The following is a 20698-nucleotide window of genomic DNA, read 5'->3' as shown; positions in this document are numbered from 1 at the left end:
AAGTTAAGATTTTTTGTAATGTTAAATTCTCTCTTATTATAAGTAATTGGATAACTATATTTGTTATGTGCGTACCTTGCAAGGTCCCTATGTCTGTCAGACAGTTTTCACTTGACCTCGACCTCATTTCATGGATCAGCGAACAAGGTTAAGTTTTCGTGGTCAAGTCCATATCTTAGATACTATAAGCAATAGGTCTAGTATATTCAGTGTATGGAAGGACTGTTAGGTGTACATGTCCAACTGGCAGGTGTCATCTGACCTTGACCTCATTTTCATGGTTCAGTGGTTATAGTTAAGTTTTTGTGTTTTGGTCTGTTTTTCTTATACTATATGCAATAGGTCTACTATAATTGGTGTATGGAATGATTGTAAGGTGTACATGTCTAGCTGACAGGTGTCATCTGACCCTGACCTCATTTTCATGGTTTAGTGGTCAAAGTTAAGTTTTTTAGTTTTGGTCTATTTATCTAATACTTTATGCATTACTTGTGAACTGTGTTAAATCCCGTTAATATTACTCCTGCCAACTGGTCCCACCTAATGGAAATGGGTGATATCTAGATAAATATATTATTAACCAGGATGAATTTAGTAATGCCAACTCGCCCCACTTATGGAAAAAGATGTTATTCCATTGAATATAAGTTAAATTCCTTATATTGCATTTTGATACATTTAACTGGTTTCTTTTCAATTGTTATGCAAATAACTAAGCTTCAAATGTTCAAAACTTACAGTTATTCTTCAACAATCAGTTTTTTTTTTATATTATAATTTCAGTATATATCAATAATAGTAATTAAATTAATTTTCGGTTTGTTTGTATTCTGTGAAGATTAGTTATCATTAAAGTGGTGCGAGTTTTTATTTATAATTGTATATATATTAATCTAAATATTACCGTTTTTTTATAAGTAGGGCGAGTTGGCAGGAGTAATATTAAACATGATTTAACCAATTTCACATGTACATGTGGGGCGATTTGATAAATCAGCGGTTTTTTAAAAAGTGGGGCGATTAGCCAGTGGGGCAACTTGTCCTGCTTCCATTTGAAGGCCCCCTTGAAGGTTTTGTATGACTATATGGACCATCTTTCACGTAAAACCCCCATGTGCATTTTGAAAAGTTGGCAGATATGTTTCTAACTCCAGGCAAAATCTACCGGTATGAATGAAAAAGAAGTTTTCAATTAAGACTCTGTGGCCATAACAGTTGTCTCATTAGCATTTTAACCACTTCCCATATTTGCAATTAAAACAATAGAAGAAAATTATTCAACGCAAAAACAAAACTTACTTGTAAATATGAAATTCTCTTTACGGTATGAGTTTTTCTCATTGTTTGAGATTGTACAGTAGTACCTGTAACTGCTTATACCTATTTCTTATTCACTTTTGCTTGATAAACTCACTAAATATCATATACATTGTACCACATCTCCTTATTTTTATAAGCATTCCAATAACATGAACAATTGTAATTCAATTCTATATACCAAAGCAAAATGAACTGCACCACTTTCATTCACTAGTATGCATCTTTTGGCAAAATACAAGTTCTTAAATGACACAATATATATTTATTGATAAAAAAATAAAATTTAGTATACAACTCTTTAACAGGTATAAAAAAAGCACAGCTTTGTCATAACTTGTGAAATCTGTGCTGAAAACATAGACATTGATGGTATTTGAGTAATTCCATATGTGAAGCTCAACATTAGCTCGTCAGTTGGTGGTGGACAGTTATAACTTATAGTTCCTTTCTGCAGGCTAGGATGAATAACTTTTCAGGAAAACCAATTTCACAAATCAAAACTTTCCTCTAGATTTCTCCTACAATATTCATCCAGTTTAGTTCTTTTGTTTTAATTGGACACCGTCCTGATTTTTAGTTTTGCAAACCATTCAGTCTCTTGCTTGCAAATGGTGCATGAAAATAGGATGGGTATGGCAGTAGACAAGTCTCTTTAAAGTGGGTTTGTGCCCTGAAAAAAAGTTTTATAACTTATTTTTTTTTTAAACTTGTGCAACACACATACCTAAATAACTATAACATGGAAGAGAGCATCATTCGTGTCAATGTTTTGTTCCTGTTTACATTGTCATTGATATTTTTTCAGAAAGCCTGAGGCATAACTCATGAATTCCTGTCATTACATCCTAAATTAACATAATTACTGCTAGAATAATAATCAGTATGATATACGTACACTATCATTGTACAGCCCAAGTCTTCAGTATATATAATTGTTGCATTCATTTACTCCTGTGTTCAGTCGTTCAAAAATATTTAAACATCAACAAATGAACTTTAATAAGGACAAGAAAACACTAGAAAAGATACGTACATACAATCCGTGTTTAAGTGTATTTGAAAGAGAAATATATCTGGTTAAACGATGTATAAAGGAGAAATATATCTGGTTAAACGATGTATAAAGGAGGAAAAATTGTAGATATTGCATTACGATGCTTTCTACCTAATAGCACGTGGATATGTTTACATATTTAGACTTGACCCAGTATGACCCGTACCTTGTAGCTCACCGCCGTCGTTTAAACACTTGACTTCAGTCGTGTAAGACAATAAAAAGCTTAAGCCTGTACTATTTGTGTGAAGTAAATGTGTTTGTTCTGTACATTTAAATTGTTTTACCTGATAGCAAGGACGTATATCTATCCGTTTCCTTCTCAATTCACTTTGTCAAATTCTTCGAGCTTCTTCAAAACATACGTATTACTGCGCCCGGAAGTGAGAAAAATATGAGAAATCCTCGTAAAATAATGCTATTTTCAATTTTGTGGAATCCATTTTGTTATATTTATTATACAAAGATAAAAAAAAGTTACGATTTATTATGAATTTGCATATCAATATACGGAACGTTTATGAACTATTTTTTTAGCTGTAAATCGGTCATTTTGGCGGGAAATCATGTACACATACACACGTAGATTGGCTGGTACCCGACCGTAATGTTACACATCACATATATCAAATAGCTAATACACGGAACGTAGTACCGGGAACCAGGATAATACGTAGACAACATACATAACTAGAACCGAAATTGAAAACGCTTTACGGTTTCTCGTATATAAACCGAATTCCGCTTTGAATTATAGAAGATGCAATATTAATCATGTTCAGTCGACTTTTCATTGTTATATCAACGTCTGAACTAATTAAAGAATATTTAGATGTCAGATAACACTCGAAATTGACCCGACCTCTTTCCACACGGAATACACATAATGATAGTTTGTAGTCAGGTTGACTGCTTATAATGCAAAATACACACTAATAACAAGTTCTATAAAACGAACAATACACACTGATCGTTTCTTTAGTCCCCAATGTAAATGAAAGAAACAAAAACCATATTATACCATAAAAAGAAGAGGAGAAATTCGAAGATTTCCGGATCTATTTCTGGCCAAAAGACCCCCTGCATAGATTGCGTATGAAAAGATGAACATCATGACTTAAAAGTCAGGCCTTAAAGCACTGCCTTTAAAAATTGAATTAGACCTGCGAGCCCCCTTAACATGTTTACTTAAACTCATTAATAGGAACAGTTACTGCACATGTAAGAATCTTTTGTGACTTTATGTGGTTTTTCAAAATTTTTGATTTTTCTATTAACTTAATCATGTCAATAATAAATTTACAAATACAATGTGCAATTCAATGCATTACTAATTTGCAAAAGTAATTGTAATTTAATGCATTACTTTGATACATTAATGTAATTGTAATTATGATATAATGCATGGTTTTGTCAAAGTAATTGTAAAGTTATGCATTACATTGCAATGTAAATCGTCCCATGCCTGAACCACATACAATTAATGTTCAGTGACATCAGTTGTTCGTACATATAAAAAGGAAGATGTTGTATGATTGCCAATGAGACAACTGTCCACAAGAGACCAAACTGACACAGACATTAACAGTATATATTTTTTTTTATAAACTAGGCCGTTAGCTATCGCGTTTGAATTGTTTCACCTTTTTTTTTTTTTTTTTTTTCTGAGGGCCTTTTACAGTCAAGCACATGTTTGGGCTTTCTCTTGGTTGAAGTAGTAAGTTTAATATGTGAAATATTTGTTTGTTTTTGTGATTGAGATTGTGACACAGTGATAACTGCTGTACTCCTATTTTGTCAATTATGTCGGTTTTGTTAACATGTCGTTGTAAATATAAAGGAATTTGATGCGACAATCATACAAGTAAGAGGTTTAGCGCTATAAAACCAGGTTCACCTACCATTTACTACATTTAAAATGCCTGTAATAAGTCAGGAGTATGACAGATGTTGTCCACTCGTTTGATGTGTTTTATCATGTGATTTTCCCAATTGATTAGGGACTTTTCTTTGGGATTTTTCCTCGGAATATAGTCGTTTTGGGATTTTACTTTTATAAGTACAGATATATAATTAATTTTGGTAATTTCTTCCCTGCTTTTAAGAATGATTTGTACTAGTTTATATCTTTTACTTGGGTCTTTTATGATCCTTGTCACCGTTTGATCTTTGAGGTTTATCCAGTGTGTTTAGATTAAATAAATGGTAAATGAACTGCTATCAAAATGCCTAAACATAATTTCCCAGTGGACGTATTGAAAAAAGAAAACCAAGACTAATTTTAGAATACATTTATTTTTGCATATTTACACGCTCTGTCATTTTTTTTTATTATAACTACATGACATTTCGTATATATGTGAACAGCTAGATATTTGAATTGATTGCTACAAAATTGATTGCCACAGTATCATATTAAGGAACAAGTTATCAATTGAACACATCGATATAACACCACATTAACTTTTCAATAGCAAATGTCAATTGAAAGAAACATCAACATCATGCCATCTACATGTACATAAAAATGAAATAAATGCTAAAACAAAATAGCGAAAAAGTAGAATATATGTTTGGGTATAACTGATAGCTGATATTGATATAAACGATATATAAATGTTTATCACAATTTTTTGAAAAGTGACTATTAGGGGATAACCAATTTCTATATTACACATTTAAATAAAGGCAGCAGTAGTATTACGCTTTCAAAAGCCATTTATCGATTGAAAGAAAAAAACCCAGATGAATTATAAGATAACAACTTCCATTTTCCGGACTAATATTAAAAGAGTTGTCACGTTTGACTTATTTCTACATCTTGTCTTGCTGATCTTTTTTCGCATGTAAAGTTTTTTTTATGAGTATTATAGTCATCAGGTTATAATTCAACAATTTAAAAAAAGATGATAATAGACAAATCTTGCATGTTTATTTAAGTTATATTGTAACCATGCCGCCTTTTTTGTTTTAAATAAAACGAAGAAAAAAATCCAAATGGTCATTAGAAGCGTAATACATGTTAATATATCAGTATATTTTTCATTGTTAAATGGGTATAACTTAGTTCATAATTCATGGATTATCTACACTTTAAAATAACTTTTGACTTATTTCTACATCTTGTCTTGCTGATCTTTTTTTGCATGTAAAGTTTTTTTTATGAGTATTATAGTCATCAGGTTATAATTCAACAACTTAAAAAAAGATGATAATAGACAAATCTCGCATGTTTATACAAGTTATATTGTAACCATGCCGCCTTTTTTGTTTTAAATAAAACGAAGAAAAAAATCCAAATGGTCATTAGAAGCGTAATACATGTTAATATATCAGTATATTTTTCATTGTTAAATGGGTATAACTAAGTTCATAATTCATGGATTATCTACATTTTATGTATAACAACTTTGAAGATTAGCAATATCAATACTGGTGACACCTGTTTGTTCTATCTGATTTGCGAGATCTGCATAAATGTCGTCAGAACGTAAAGCATTTAGAAATTCCATAAAGCATTTCTCCCCACAATGCAATAGTCGGTCCATCAACTTCCTGTTCTTTTCGGTCTGTGCTGGACAAGCCTCTATAGTTTGCTGATCGTCTATTGTTAGCAATTCACACGATATCAAGTGGTCTACTATTGCCTCGTGTTTGATGTTAGATATGATATCTACGTAATTCTTCTGAAGACGTACCTTATGTAATGGAACAGTCCATGCTGACAATCCTGAAAAAGATCAAGAGAAATATTTTCTTAGCCTAACATTTTGAAATTGTACAGAAGTGAACATGAAAACTGACATGGCAGCAAGGGCCCCGTTTTTCCATGTTGGTATGATAAACCTATACTTATTATTTTTGATGCTTAAATTAAACTTTGATTGAATTCAAGCACCATGTATTTTTGTAGCCATTACGTCAGAAACCTGTTGTTCGGGGCCTGTCGTTCATTGATGTGGTTAATAATTTGTTCTCGGTTCTGTTTTTTTTTAAATATGGATAAGACTGTTGATTTGTCTGGTTGAATGGCTTTACATTTATGATAGTTATTATGGGGGCCCTTTATAGCTTGCTGCTCGGGGTACACCACGGCTCCGTGTTAAAGGCCGTATTTGATCTATAATTGTTTTTTTTTACAAACTGTGACTTGAATGGAGAGTTGTCTCATTGGCACGCAAACCGCTAGACAAAAACGCTTCATATATTGCAAATTACCGTCTTCATTCATTGTAGCATTATTCGTTATTTGAAAACGAACAACTTCGAATAATATACATTAAATTTGACGAATTTATAAAAGACAATGTTTAACTACGTGCATGACCCCAAGCCCAAACATTGTCTTGCCTATCATTTAATATGCTAATATAAAAAAGAAGATGTGGTATGATTGCCAATGAGACAATAGTTATCAAAGGTACCAGGATTATAATTTGGTCTAGAGACAACTATCCACAAACGACCAAAATGACACAAACATTAACAACTATAGGTAACAGTACGGCCTTCAACAATGAGCAAAGCCCATACCACATAGTCAGCTATAAAAGGCCCCGATAAAACAATGTAAAACAATCCAAACGAGAAAACTAACGGCCTTATTTATGTAGAAAAATGAACGAAAAACAAATATGTTACACATAAACAAACGACAACCACTGAATTACTGGCTCCTGACTTGGGACAGGCACATACATAAATAATGTGGCGGGGTTAAACATGTTAGCGGGATCTCAACCCTCCCCCTAACCTGTGACAATGATATAACAATACAACATAAGAACGAACTATAAAAATCAGTTGAAAAAGGCTTAACTCATCAGAAAGACACAAAATACAAGAATAAAAGTGGAAATTAAGAACTGTAGATTAATGTACCTATTTGGACAGTTTTAAATCAGAAACCACACAAAGCATAAACAATTTATATACCTTCCATTTGTGCTGTTCTTGTATCTTCTTTGATATCTTCTAGATCGCATCTGAGTAGTTCGGCTATACCATCATATCCGCTGTCCCGCAAAGCATCAATAAATATATCAAACGTTGAACGATTCCTATCAATGATTATATCTAGCAACGCCTGATTTTGTTCGGCCTGTCTAACAAGTTGTTCCACATGGCGTCTGTCATCACTGGTTAACACACAGTGGGTCATCATGTGGTCCAATATTTTGCTAACAGATATTTCCTGTAAAATCATCTGGTAATGACGTCTGATGTTGATTTCGAATGTATCGGGAATAATTTCTGTAATTACAGAAATAAAACATGTTATAAAATTTGATAATTAAGTGATTAAATGGCAAATATTCCATACATGTTCAAAAAGAGAACACATTAACAATTAATTTAATATTAAGGTCATGTAATAGAGGCCGTCCGAGATGAATGTAGAAAAAATATAGCCTGCCACTGGAAAATGAGTATGAATTATGTATGAACAGACATTTTTTCTTTCCAACAGGCCAGGCCGTCTGCGGACCCCATAAAGAGTGGTTGCAATTTTTTTTAGCGTGCATAGAGCGTGAATCTCCCATTGGATTGAACATTACTCTCTGACAGGAACACATTAACTGCTTATAAATGCATTTTTGTAATTTTATTTCAGATATAAAATAAATAAAAATAGCGGAACTGTACAACAAAAAATCGATATGGTGTTCTCCTAATAAAATAAAACCCCAGGGATCAAAAACAGTTAAATGCAGGTATTCCAAAAGTACAATGGAAAAATTACTCAAAGATTTTTAAGAAAACTTGAGATTAATAGTAGTAACACATAATAATAGTGTCAGGGGTGAACTCTGTTGAGCAAAAATTGTATGAAATTCCTGTTCCAATTTTTTTTTCTTTTGTCATATCTTAAGCGTCAACAGGGTTGAATTCAAGAGGTATCGAACAGTAATGATCTAATCTATGTTAAAAAATATAGGGTTTTTTGGTTTATTAAAAAGGTAATATTCAGAATCCTGAATTCTCTATTTTTTCATATTTTCTATCAAAAGTGAAACGATTTCAAAGCAGCTTTTGATTCAAAACTTATTTGTATTCAGACAAATATATTATCAGTGTAAAAGAGCATGTTAGAACTAAAGTTAACCGCTAAACTTTAGAAGTTGATCTCTAGATATAGTTTGATATATACTTACCATGTTTTACCTTCTGCAGATAGAAATCATAATCGTTTGCCTCAAACATGTCATTCATTATCTTCTGATATTTGCTAACAAACGAGCAACTTTTAAAAAGTTTCTCAGATCGGATGAACACATTTGTCAAAACCTTTTCAAGAGCTACGAATGACTCGTCGATTATTTTAGAATGATTCTTGAGTTCATTGAGGACAAAACGCCAACGTTTAACATCATCGCCTACAGCTATTTCAGTGTCTTCATTCGGGCACATTGGACTTGCCCATTTCCCAGTAGTTGGTTTATGTTTGTTTTGTAGTTGGAAAGAGGTGAACAGAGATCGGAATGTCATGCTAGTATTTCCTGTGAGTTCAGATCCATCAGATTTTAATTGTTCTACCATAACTTCCGGCATTAAGTCTGCAACTGTTTTAGCTAGTCGTACATAATTCAACATGTCAGCATTCAATTCTTCCTACAAAATACAATAGAAGAAAATTAAAGCACAATACATTAACTTAAATAAAAATAATAAGACTTCCTCCTTTAAACTAATCTCGTTAAATTCAACTAAACATAGATTTTTGACATCGAGTTGAGCTCATTTACATTGCATATTGATAATTGAGAAGCGACAAATTAAATAAGTTTATTCCTACACGATGAAAAAATGCGTTTAGTTTATGTCATTATTGGTTCACCGTTTGAAGCATGGACCTTGCTTAAGAAGTTTAACCTTCACTGTGACGGACTGTAACTTAAACTATTCTTAACGACTGTAGTGTCATATAAATATGATATATCACAAAAATGACAATACCATAATCCATGACAACGAAGTTGTGAAAATTAGAATATCCTATATTTTGGAAGATCTTATTTAAATTTTAGAGTTGTAAGGATTTCTGTAAGTACAGTGATTAATAAGCTGGTCACGAATGTAGTGTCATTTGAATATGATATATCACAAAAATGAGAATACCATACTCATGACAACTAAGTTGTGAAAAGTAAGAATATCACATATTTTTAAAGATCTTATTTAAATTTAAGAGTTGTAAGGATTTCTGTAAGTGATTCGTAAACTTTTTCACGAACATGATACTACATCACTTTTTCGGTTTTGGTGCCAGTACAGACAGTGCTTATACAGGATTTGTGCCATGAATTAATACATCTAATACCTTCAACATATTTTCAATTTTTCATTCGATGTTTAATCCATAATTAGTATTTATGAAACACAAATACATCAATTATACAGTATAACGAGTTTTATGGAAGGATAAAAGATTTGAAATAACTAATAGAACAACTAAATGTTTTTAAATTGTTGTTCCTTTAAATACACCATAAAAATTCTACCAAAATTTGTACATGCAATGAATGTTACTATGTTTTATATGTAAATATGTATTACTTATACCTTAAACCAGGAGTTTAACAGGTCCTTTGATTTATGTAGTTCTGCGTGCTCATCACAAAAATATTCGTCGTCAGACTCCAACTTTGTCATTTCTACCATTCCATCTGGATTGTCGTAGCTTCCATTACAGCACTTCATTTTCACTGTGTACGATACATTCATCTTGTATCTCCCTTTTATTCCGGTAATGCTGGCTTCTGCATGTTTCCAGATGTCTTTGAATGACACCTGGGAATGCTTCCCCCATTTCCAGATCTGAAACAGGATCACGTGTTTGCTAACACAAACTGCCAGCTTTGTTCGACCCGATGAATCGAGATTGAAGACTCCCATGCCGCGGTAAAGGGCTAATTTGCATCCACGTTTTGATGGTTCCCGACTAATCTGATAACGGCGTATGTAATTAACAAGGACATGGTTAAAAAAAGCAGGTGGAAGAAAATCGAAATTCATACACATCCAAGACGTCCTGTTAAAATCCTTTCCATCTACTTTGAAACTGTCGACTATATTGCTAATGGCCTTTGATTTAATCAAACACGGCACATAATAATGAACAGTTGGCATTTTTGATTTATCAATTTCGCCATTTTCGTCTAGTGATGATACAGATTCTTCCTCAGCTATGTCTGGTTTGACAATTACATCAAACTTTTCCATGATTTGTAGAATGTGACGTCGGTATTTAACAAAATCTGTCCCCTCTCCCTCTCCGGTAAAGGCCTGTGTGATCAAATCTTCTGTCAGTCTACCTGTTGTTTCTAACTCTTTCCAGTCGGAGTTGTAAACAATATTTCTTCGGATTTGGAATTTCCTCGCTGACACAAGACATTTCAACACATCAACTAACCACTGTGGTTGCAAGATCACTAAATCCGGAATGTCTTCAAAATAAATAAGATTTCCTATATCATGTTGATATTTAAGAAACAAATTCATTTCATTCCTGTCTCTGATTTCAAGTCCAACTGATTTCCCTAATGTTTTCATGTCCTCATATGCCATGACTCTATCTTGGTTTTCTCGATGTTGATCCAAAACTTGTTCATACTTTATCCAACGAGTAGGAAGTTGTTGTCCCCATGTGTCAACTTTTGAAGCCAGCTGTACAATACGGCGTCGGAGCACGTCAAAATCGGATTCACTGGAAGTGGTGTTTGAAAGCATGATAAAATCTTTTATGTGCTTTCGTTTCGGATGATCCCCTAGTATTTGATCGAACTGTTTCTGAATTTCCCATTTCCTTGTTTCCTTATCAGTCTACAAACATAATTGATCAAGACATAACAAACTTGAAGAATAACAGGCACAATAATTGCTTTGTACATTCATGAATGCAAATTGAGTAAAGACAAAAATGTTAACAATAAAAAAGACAGATGATCTATTTTGTGTGCATATTTGTCATGCAGATCATGAATATTCATATACTTACATTTTGATGATATTCAAAGTCAAAACTGAGATTTTACCTTTTCGACTATTCAATGAACTTTGAATGAAAAGTGCAATAACCCATATTATTGTATAGCAATATAATATTTCCCACATCACGTAACCAAAAGTTCGCATGCAATAAATTATAATATTGCACTAGTGCAATAAATCTTTAAAATTCATGACGTCATCAACGTTAAAATCTTAGTTTAAACCAATTTTTGCTTTCAAATATCATATTGCTATACAATAAAAGGGTTATTGCATGAATATTAGGGAATATTGTCCCTCGTAGAACATATATTGCACTCACAAGCTCGTGCAATATAAAATTCTACTCGGGACAATATTCCCCAATATTCATGCAATAACCCTAAAACCCCCTTTTATAAAACATATACAACTGCATTATGTTCTTATTGTATATCACTGACTCATTATAAGTGGCTACCTTCAATCATTAACCTCAATTTATGATTTCAAAGTATTTATATACAACGTGGTATCGAAAATAGAATAGCCACGTTCCATGTCAATATTGTTAAAGGTGTAATACCACCAAATTAAGGTACTTCACATCCGGTTGTATACCAAAGTATGTAGAAAAAAATATTCCCTTGAATTTGACAGTTGTAGGTAATTTATCCTACATTTTATTGCAGTAACACATTTCTGTATCATAAACATATGTCTTGGGTGTTTCAAAACACCATTATTTTTTGTTGGGGATTTCTATAGAATATTTCGTAATCTTCCGGTTACATGATGACTAAACCTTGTACAGAGATAAAATAAATGGAGAAATTTGATTGGTTAACATCCAATAAGGGATATTTTCTTATATGCAATGACATGTTATGTGACATTTTTTCGTGTAGTATCAACAAAATAAAACTTGACCAATGCCAAGTATTCTTTATTTGAAACAAAGATAATTCTGCACATTTTTGGGAAAAGTGCAAATTTAACAAAGACTAATAGGAGAAAATCAATGTTGGTATTACACATTAATATGGGAAGCCGTACATGCACCTTTGACCTTGTGAGTAATCTTATGTGTTAAAATGTTTTGCTTTTTAAGTGAAGTATAAAAAAAAATATTCTGATATGCTTGAGTCTCTAACACACATTTAATGAGAACATTGTCTTAGAATAGGACTCTACCATGAATATTCAGTTGACAGAACAAGCCATAATAAGTGTTTCGTTGTATTTTTTTTATTTTTTTTTTTTTTTTTGGGGGGAGGGGGCTTTTCCTACTTATTTCTTATATTCTGCTATTACAGAACATTTTCATTAGAAATACTTAAATAAATATATAGTTATAAGTAGTTGAAATCATGTTTAATGCTGTAACGAAAAATTATTCACAAAAAAAGAAGCCTTTTATGTCCCTCTGAAACGCAGCGTAAATTTATTTTTACGTAAGGACTTATTGAAACCTCATTAAAGACAGTACACTTTTATGTAGATTGTTCGTTCTGCAAAAATGCTTTAATTATACATTTCTTATAACTTTTTAACCATAAACTTGATAAAGGACTGAAAGTAACCCCATTATTTTTATTTATTGGCCTGAAAAGATGAAATTGTGTTGAAATAAAAGGTCTAAATTGAACAAAGACACATACAAAGAAGACAAAGAGGTCCGTTAGTGGTATATATCTTCCTAAAATTATCTTATGTATCATATTCAACTGTTTGTAGGCAGATATCATAGATATGTGATCATTTTTTGGTCCACACTCTATTCCATCTTGTTGCAGCTTGGTTTGGATTTGTCGAAGAATTTTTGCTCGAATCGCTGTAAATGTCGTCGTTCATTTTTTTAGATTTTTCTCAAACTATTGAAATGATTATGACAAAACTTGACAGAAAGGCTTGAAATAACCAGTATTACAAAGGAAAAAAGTCTCTTTATTTTATTGAACAATAATGTTTGTTTTCGGTAGTTTAGGTTCAAAATTTAGTCCTGGTATCTATGATGATTTTATTTACAACCACTGGGTCGATGCCACTGCTCGTGGAGATTTATTTCCCCGAGGGTATCACAACAAGCCCAGTAGTCAGCACTTTATGTGCTGACATGAATTATCATTGATATGGTTATATTTATAAATTAACTGTAAACAAAATTTGGATTTTTTTGAAATACTATGGCTTTTTTACCTCAGGCATAGATTACCTTGGCTGTATTTGTTAAAACATTTAGGAATTTTGGTACTCAACGTCTTCAACTTCGTACTTTGTTTGGCCTTTTTAACTTTTTTTAGCTCGAGCCTCACTGATGAGTCTTTTGTAGACGAAACCCACGTCTGGCGTATATACAAAATTTAGTCCCGGTATCTATGATGAGTTTATTTACAACCACCGGCTCGATGTCGCTGCTGGTGGAGATTTATTTCCCCGAGGGTAACACAAGCCCAGTAGTCAGCACCACTTTTTGTGCTGACATGAATTATCATTGATATGGGTATATTGATAGATTTACTGTTAACAACATTTTGATTTTCTTTAAATACTAAGTCTTTTCTTCCTCTGGCATAGATAACCTTTGTTGTATTAGGCAAAACTGTTAGGAATTTTGATCCTAAGTGCTCTTCAACTTCCTACCTTGTTTGGCCTTTTATACTTTTTTAGATTTGAGCGTCTCTGATGAGTCTTTTGTAGACGAAACGGGCGGCTGGTGTATATGTAACACTCCCAAACGTGTCCTTCCCCCCAAACGTGTCCGATTCTCCCAAACGTGTCCGATAATTGTTATTCGCCTAAACGTGTCCAATATTTAACGTCAAAACGTCACACGTCTTTTAGCGCTAATACATGTATCTCCTAATTAAAAAATCGCTGATAACGTTAACGGTAATTCTTTGATGGGAGATACACGTGATGAAGTTGTCATTTATCAGATTAAGTTAGTTCGATGTAGGTTTTTATTGATTACAATAATTGCAAAATTAATCTGTTATTTTTAAATAATTCTTATATCATTTGCATATCTATAAATACTTGAATTGGATTGGTCAAGTAGAATTTTTCTCTTGGTTTACACTTCGATAAACCATGTTTCCGAAACTAAATTTTTAGAAAGTCAAGATGGCGGCGTACTCCTTAGTCACGACATGCCATTGTGCTTCTGATGGTACATATAGTAGCCATCAAAGTAATAATTTAAATTAATAATCGCGTATGTTTGGCTGAAGAATTATGAGGATTAAACACATTTTTTCTAGAGGTTATTGATGTGTAAACCGGGGCGGTTAACTAACAAACTAAATAAAAGTGCTTATTGTCCAGTTGCTAGTATTTCATATTCATTTAGAGCGAACATACACATGGAGTTGAATTAATCGTTAACTTTGCTAATTATTTTGTACTTACATGAACTCCGATGATGCCTTTTATATTTATCCGAATATTGTATGGCGGGCTTTTAACAGTATTTTTTCTCTCACTTCTGTCAATGGTCTTTGTGTATTTCAAAAGCCCATCAAATTATAAACTTGTTATCCGGTTATTTAATAAATTTTAGGTTTCCACCATCACTAAAGACACACCAGATAAGAAACATAACGTCCACTGTCAAATATTTCATGCATAAATTTTATAGATTCTTTTTTTATGAATATGACTGTTATGTGATCAACGCCGGTTTTAATTGCAACTTTATTTTGTAGTGTATAATAAACTTAAGCCTGTTGATTACGTATTGTCCAGTTGCAAGTACTTTATGTATATTTAGAGCGCACAATAGTTTTGCAAGTTTTAATGTTTTTACAGTTGTACTGTACAAATTAACTTTAAACTGAACTTTAAACTGATGATCGCGTGTTGTCCAGTTGCAAGTATGTCATGCATATTTAGAGAGAACATACAAGTTTTAATGTTTTTGCAGTTTTATTTAGAGAGAACATAGGCTGCCTGTTTTTATTTTTTTACATTTGAACATACATGTTTTAATGTTTTTAATGTTCTATTGTTAAGATAAACTTTGTACTGATGGTTGCGTATTGTCCAGTTGCAAGTATTTCATGCAAATTAGAGAAAACATGCAAGTTTTAATGTTTTTTCAGTTCTACTGAATAAATAACTTTAGACTGTTGCGAATTGTCCAGTTGTCAATATTTCATGCATAATTAGAGAGAATATCAAAGTTTTAACGCGCAGAGAAAGGGACACTTTGACCCGTTAACTGTACAGTTTAATTCAACATGTTTGCTTACAATTTACATACGATATAGCCGAAATGACGCCCCCCACTTTAACCCAATTTAATTCTTCCGTTTTGAAAAAGTACTAACGTGCTTATGTATATTTTTAATGAAATGGTAAAATTAGTATACATTAATGAAATAGCAATAACCAAATAACGCTTGATATGGACACGTTTTGGGAATTGGACACGTTTGGGGGTTAGTTTAGAAATGGACACGTTTGAGCGTTTATACAAATGACACGCTTTGGCGCAGTTTTCAACTAGACATGTTTGGGGGAATCGGACACGTTTGGGGGGAAGGACACGTTTCTGAGTGTTACATATATACAAAATTTAGTCCTAGTATCTATGATGAGTTTATTTACAACCACTGGGTCGATGCCATTGCTCGTGGAGATTTATTTCCCCGAGGGTATCACAAGCCCAGTAGTCAGAACTGTTTGTGCTGACATGAATTATCATTGATTATGGTTAAATTTATAAATTAACTGTTAACAAAATTTAGATTTTTTTTTAAATACTAAGGCTTTTCTACCTCAGACATAGATTAACTTAGCTGTATTTGGAAAAATTTTCAGGAATTTTGGCTCTTCAACTTCGTACTTTGTTTAGCCTTTTTACCTTTTTTAGATTCGAGCGTCACCGATGAGTCTTTTGTAGACAATGCGCGCGTCTTGCGTAAATACAAAATTTAGTCCCGGTATCTATGATGAGTTTATATACCACCAAATCATGGTAGGTCACATCCAGTTGTATCCAAAAGTATGTCTGTGTCATAAACATATAACTTGGGTATTTCAAAACACCATTATTTTTTCATTTGGAATTTCTATAGAATATTTTGTAATCTGCAGGTTACATGGTGACTAAACCTTTAACAGAGATAAAATAAGGGAAGACATTTGATTGGATAACATCCAATGAGGATTATTTTCTGATATGCCATAAAATGTTATTTGAAATTTTTCCTATAGTACTAAATAGGATAAAACTTTACTCATGCCCAGTATTTATTTATTTGAAACGAAAATAAATTCTGCACATTTTTGGGAAAATGTAAATTTATCAACGACTAACGGTATTACACCTTCACAACCAACATAATAAATAAAAGTTTAGAAGATACCTGTAACTTGTCACAACATGTGCCAACGACAATAATTGAGGGAAGCGCTTCTTTTGTGTCGCCGATTCCATCTTCTTCATCACCATAGCAATGAATAGCATCCATCCAAAAGTTTATGTATTCTGTGAAAACGTCATAGAAATTCATTTATATTTAATAAAAGCAGGCTTAAAATTCAAATATGTAAGACCTAACTACCAACAAATAGTTTTTGAATTTCCATAAATATCTTAATTTTATATACAAAATAGTACTGACACTTTTTGTTTGGTGCTGTGAAGAACCTTAGCATAGTACCACTCTTACATGCACGAAAATAATCCACAAAGACGTAATTGTTAGCATGGCAAGATAACACATGGCTAAAGAATAAAGATGGCTTTGTGTAATAACGTTCAACCCCCAATAAAAACCAGAAACAAAAAGAAATCAATAATATAGTAAATAATAAGAGTGTAGCTTTGGCAAATTTAAACATACCGTATAGCGGGTTATTTTCGCGGGTGTAAAATTTCGCGATTTTCATTGAACAAGGTATACGAAATATTTTGGCGGTTATTGTTTTGGCGGATTGAAAACTTTAATTCATGCCTTTGTTAGTACACCTTTAATTTGGCGGAATTTATTTTGGCGATTTTGTTCTATCCGCGAAAATAAGCGAAAATTTGCACCCCGCGAAAATAACCCGCTATACGGTATATAATAGAAAGCAAATGAAGTAGACCGCGGAATTATCAAAGAAATATATTGACTAATCAGTAAGCACTGGTCAGGGAAAAAAATCAATCGCACTTTAGACCATTATGTAGATCGATTTTACTAACAATAAATTAATAAGATTTCGCATTTACAGGTACCGCGAATTCGTATATACCTAATAAGAATAAGTCTTCCAATATGCAGGAGTTCGGTACATATTCTTATATTGTATTTAGTCCAGTGTATTAGCTTTCTAAACAGTCCTAGATTTGTACCCTTGTTGTTGAATAATAGTTGGGTAAAAAGATGCAAAATATTAATCTGACTACCATGATTGATTCAAACAGGTTAAATACCGCAAAATACATACATATACTAAATAACATTAACTTTTAAAATAAATAAAATGTTTAACTAATGTTTATACTCGATGTATTTTGCAACACTTAATACATGTTTCTTTTAGTCATTTTTTATCGTGTAGGGATATATATATTTCAATTACAAGAGGAATCGCGATTCATAAATCTGAAAATCTGATAGTGTCTAGAAAACAAAATCACTGGCTTTTCATTTGATATCACACATGACTACGAACCGAAATCTTGCATCTTGGTAGATGCATATCACCAAGTAAATTAAACTAATATAAATTGTTGGAATCACAGGAACTTATGTCTGCCGTCCTTCATATTGCGACAATATTGAATTTTGTATTTTTGTAGCTCCGTATCCAAAACATTCCATTAACATTAAAGCTAACACTGTTTAAGGACAACAATAATAAACAACCACAGAACAGTTTCAAATGTGAACTATTAAATAAGATATTGCTTAATAATCTTAACCCCGTACATATATCAAATATAGGACTAAGAAAAATTAGACGACAACACCATTTGTTTACGATAAATATATAAGTTTTAGCATAACAAATGGAAGATTTATGCCATACAACAACATGATATGACTTGTAAAGACGATAATATAAAGCTACAGTAATGTTTTATAGAAAGATGGACACGTTATTTGTTTACCATGAGAAGCACGATAAAATATCAACCTAATTTATTAATCAACTTACTACAATATTTATAGAAATGTCCATGCTTTAAAAAAGGATAATTCGACAACTGGTCATTATGAACGGAGAAACTGCTTCAGCCATGCATTACGAAATCACATCCGTGCATTACGAATTCACTTTCTTTAGATATTGACATACTTTTACATTTTTGTTTTAACTTAATATCATTAAAAAAATTTAGATGAAGTTCAGTGTTTTGAAACAATTTGAAACTGTCTCGGTGGATTTCAATCACCCTTGGCCATTGTTAATACCTCGGGCATGTTACGGAGCTAATATAAAGAAAGTCAATACATTATTACTATAATAAAGCCGGGAATAAAGAGACACTAGTTATCATAGGTTTACTGGATTTTACAAAAAATCAAGAAACATTTACCTCCAATGTCTTCAAAGGGAATCTCGGACATATCAAGGAAATTTTCATCTCCATCTTCAGATGTCATCAACCCTTTTATGTTCTTACTAACATCTAGAACTAACAAATAAACTGCATGTTTATTTAAAAAGGTTTGGTGAGTTGCATAGAATTCGTATTGCCCAGCAAAATCTAAGAGTGCCACTTCAGCAAAGTCATCAAATGTCGCTTCAGATTCGGACCAACCTTTGAGATCAGCTAATACATCAGACGTTCTTACCCAAGCAGATGCAAGAACATTATCTAGTGCTTCAGAGATACCTTTTTCTGTCGGTTCATGATTTTCGTTAACATTCGTAGGAACAGGTATCTTTTTCTTTTCATCCTCAGTTATATCTAAGTCGGAAGGTGTATTGTTAATTTTATCTCTTTTGTCATTTGAATTGGTGATGGCATCCTTTTCGTGTTTTTCTGACACATTCTTGTCAGGTTTATATGTCACCACTGTTATTTTATTTGATTTTGTATTTTCTTTACGAGGAGGGATCAACAGGTTCTTTATCAATCTCGATTTTCTTCCTTGATTTGCATCAAAGCGAACATCTATTAAATATAGTAGTTCTCATATAACTAATTACAAAATTCACGCATATAAAAGAAAGATGTTGTAGTGTAATCAACTAATTAAAGTGTAACTTTCTGATCAACTATATAAAAAACCCATTTAGATACCATGGTTGAAAAGTTATCTGTCATATGTGCGAATACTCTACATACGGGTAATCAGTGACGCGTGAATCAAAACAGTCGCAACACTGAATCAATTATATAATTGATGGGCATTGATACCAAATGTTCCGAAATTATTCTTTGCTTGAGAAAAAAGAGTTATTGTACAAACGGGGGCTATACAGTTTGCAGCAATAGCACCGAACCATTAGTTGTTATAAAAACTCATATAAAATACAATGCTAAACGTTTGATATAGAAGATGTGTATCGTGTGCAATAATTAATTTTTTTTAAAGGATATCTATATAAATCAAACTGAATATATAGTGTGTGACAAATAACAAATAACGACAAAAAACATAAACGCAATCGAGGTGTTTATTGATTATTATGTAGCAAAAACCCTACCAATCAAGTGTAACGTTGTGCAATTAAATTATGACACATGACTTACCGTTTGAAAATATCCAAGTATTATCTGTTAAACATACTTTACATTTTTGAGTCATGATTTCTATACCATTCGTGCTTGTCACATCCGATATTTCCTTTCTTAACAACCTTTTGGTGAGACAAGTTTTTCCTACGCCAAACGGCCCAACAATCGGTAAACGTATCACATATCGTTTTTCTACACCACTTCGTAAAACGCCTCTGTACTGTTCTTCGGCCTCTTCCCCCATTTTCCAGATGGTTAATGGTATTTGTTCTGTGGTAAATTAATAACATTATACATTACAAAATAGTTATGTGTTTATATAAAAAAACTTGTTCGTTCATGTACATGTAGAGAAAAAAGAAGCAATATACAATGAAGAAATAACGAGATAACCATGTACAGCCAAATAACACTGCTAATTTGATTTCAGAAACACTGACGTATTTAATTCACTAGGAGTGTCATTCTGTAAACGGTTCGTGCTGTTACGTAGTGATGAATAGACATCAAAATATTATACAATTGATTTGAATTAAATTTTTCTTGAAAGCGAGCTTACAAGACTGTGTGTTTTTATGTACAGTTATTAAAAAAAAAATAGAAAGTTTACTGTGAACAACTAAACGTTGGTAAACTATCTCTATCTCTCAATTTTCTCTCTCTCTCTC

General features: G+C 32.4%; 1 protein-coding gene across 1 annotated transcript; it reads right to left on the bottom strand.

Moving 5' to 3' along the window:
• Positions 1 to 4666: 4666 nt before the first annotated feature.
• Positions 4667 to 20162, bottom strand: LOC134683048 (uncharacterized). Its single transcript, XM_063542087.1, has 7 exons — positions 20046 to 20162; positions 18882 to 19463; positions 16717 to 16838; positions 9938 to 11197; positions 8530 to 8986; positions 7310 to 7627; positions 4667 to 6104 (listed from the first exon to the last, which is right to left on the bottom strand). Exons 1-7 carry the CDS (start codon positions 20098 to 20100, stop codon positions 5770 to 5772), a joined length of 3129 nt encoding a protein of 1042 aa, XP_063398157.1. The 5' UTR covers positions 20101 to 20162; the 3' UTR covers positions 4667 to 5769.
• Between the last annotated feature and the right edge of the window lie 536 nt (positions 20163 to 20698).

Source organism: Mytilus trossulus, chromosome 9 (genome assembly GCF_036588685.1).
Source record: "Mytilus trossulus isolate FHL-02 chromosome 9, PNRI_Mtr1.1.1.hap1, whole genome shotgun sequence".
Taxonomy (NCBI): Eukaryota; Metazoa; Mollusca; class Bivalvia; order Mytilida; family Mytilidae; genus Mytilus; species Mytilus trossulus.
The sequence above is the reverse complement of the archived record's forward strand: the minus strand, read 5'-3'. Positions and strand labels throughout refer to the sequence as shown.